The sequence below is a fragment of the Thalassophryne amazonica genome, chromosome 13 (genome assembly GCF_902500255.1).
Source record: "Thalassophryne amazonica chromosome 13, fThaAma1.1, whole genome shotgun sequence".
Taxonomy (NCBI): Eukaryota; Metazoa; Chordata; class Actinopteri; order Batrachoidiformes; family Batrachoididae; genus Thalassophryne; species Thalassophryne amazonica.
In genome coordinates this window covers 62502858-62504986 of record NC_047115.1, presented here as the reverse complement: position 1 = coordinate 62504986, position 2129 = coordinate 62502858, and the positions used below count along the sequence as shown (strand labels likewise).

Here is a 2129-nt window from a genome sequence, read left to right as displayed (position 1 = left end):
ACACTATATTGTGGCTATGCTGTGGCCTGGTTAATCTTGATACACTGTCAATGTTAAAAGTAGATCTGGCAATGGAAATGGAAAAATGGAAAGGCAAGAAAGAAAAATAAATAAATAAATAAATGTAAGCCAGCAAATGATCACAAACTGGATTCCTTATACATAAAACTTTAAATGCAGATTTTTTTTTTTTTAATCCCTGTTTCTTTGCCAACAGAATATCCTAAAAGGAATTTAAATGAAATTTGGTGGAAAGGCAAGCCTCATGCCAAGAAGAAAATTTGACTTAGCTGCACCTCTAGGATCATTTTGATTCATATTTTAGTTATTTGTCTCATTCATTTTTCATGTTTTGTTGAAACAGCGCCCCTTCCTGTGGACGCAAGAACTCATCACCAGTGTCAGTAAATGAAGCTTTACCCCGTAACTTCACCTGTAGAACAATCTGGCACTGGTAGGGGAGATATTTCGTAGTTAAGAGAAAAATTACGAAGAGCAAAAGAGATTCTGAAGTGACTGTTCAGTGCACATGGCCAGCCAAAGAGTGTGCGTTTGCGTCACGCCGTGGATCGCGCGTCGGAGAGGCACGCTGCTTGCTCTACATGTCCCTTCAGGCACTGTGTGAATGTGAGCTGTGTCACAGTACCTTGGCCAGGTCTAAGAAGGAGTCGGCGGTCTCCTTGTTGCTGTTCACGCTCTCCAGCCCCAGGCTGTTGGTGTTCAGGGCTCCTGCGCCTACGCCGGGTTTGATGATGAAGGCCAGGGAGACCCCGATCCCCGAAGCGATCAGCGTGGTGACCAGAAAGTAAGACACCGCGATGCCTCCCAGTTTGCCCAGGGAGCGCGTGTCCAAGCTGGCGGCACCGGACACGAGGCTGCAGACGACCAAAGGCAAGATGATCATCTTCAGCATCCTGAGGAGCATCTCTCCGGGGAAGGCGAAATAAGTCATCTGCGCTCTGGTCAGACCCATGGTGCGGACCGCCATCCCGAGCCCGACGCCCACCAAAACCCCGGACACCGTCAGGATGACCAGCAGGTTCCTGCGCAAAAACTCCACCAGCTTCATCCCGACGCTCTTCTGCGCGCTCTTCTCCAGCGTCCGCTCGTTAAAGGCAAAGTCGAGCATGGTGTGCCCGTTCATCTCGCTCTTTTTCTCCATCCTGTAGCGGCGTGTGTGAGTGTGTGCGTGTGTCGGTGTCCGTACAGCGTGGGCTGAACGCGCGTACTGTGCGTTGTGAAAACTGTAGGCTCAGCGCGCACGGCGGCGGGATAGCCAATGGAGAGGAAGAGACGCGCAGAAACCCAGCGGGACATGCGCACAAAGGCTGCACTTTATTTCAAGGGGAAAGTGATGCAACAGTGAGGAAGATTGCTGGGGTCTCAGATAGTGGGGGGTGGGGTCCAAGAGGGGGGTCTTTATGGTTATTTTGTGGATGTTTTACAGGATTACTGAGTCCTCACACATTCTGCTGCAAAATATGAAATATTACATATGACTGAAATAGAATTTTACATGACAAACAATAATTGTGTTCAAACAAGAAAGAATCTACCTTTGTTATCAAACATGCTGATAGAAAATAATGGAAACAAGTTAGAAGGGTTGTTTAATTATTGTTATTAATTATTATTGTTATTCAGTTTTTCTTTACAGCCCAGACTCAGTCCATAATCCTGAGCTCAAGTGTTGTTATATATCTATATGCGTATTATATTATATTAGTTGGGTATTGAATTGTATAGGATTCATGATGACTAGTTAAAAAAGAGAACAGATAAGTCAGAACTTCTTCCTGCTCCTTTTCAAACATGCAGTTTGTACAAACCCTGGCAAAAATTATGGAATCACCGGCCTCAGAGGATGTTCATTCAGTTGTTTAATTTTGTGGAAAAAAAGCAGATCACAGACATGACACAAAACTAAAGTCATTTCAAATGGCAACTTTCTGGCTTTAAGAAACACTATAAGAAATCAAGAAAAAAAGATTGTGGCAGTCAGTAACGGTTACTTTTTTAGACCAAGCAGAGGAAAAAAATATGGAATCACTCAATTCTGAGGAAAAAATGATGGAATCACCCTGTAAATTTTCATTCCCAAAACTAACACCTGCATCATATCAGATCTG

The 2129-nt window shown here is 44.4% G+C and overlaps 1 protein-coding gene across 1 annotated transcript; it reads right to left on the bottom strand.

Annotated features, from left to right (window-relative positions):
- Positions 1 to 637: 637 nt before the first annotated feature.
- Positions 638 to 1358, bottom strand: LOC117522971 (neutral amino acid transporter A-like). Its single transcript, XM_034184389.1, has one exon. The coding sequence runs from the start codon at positions 1160 to 1162 to the stop codon at positions 638 to 640; it is 525 nt and encodes a 174-aa protein (XP_034040280.1). The 5' UTR covers positions 1163 to 1358.
- Between the last annotated feature and the right edge of the window lie 771 nt (positions 1359 to 2129).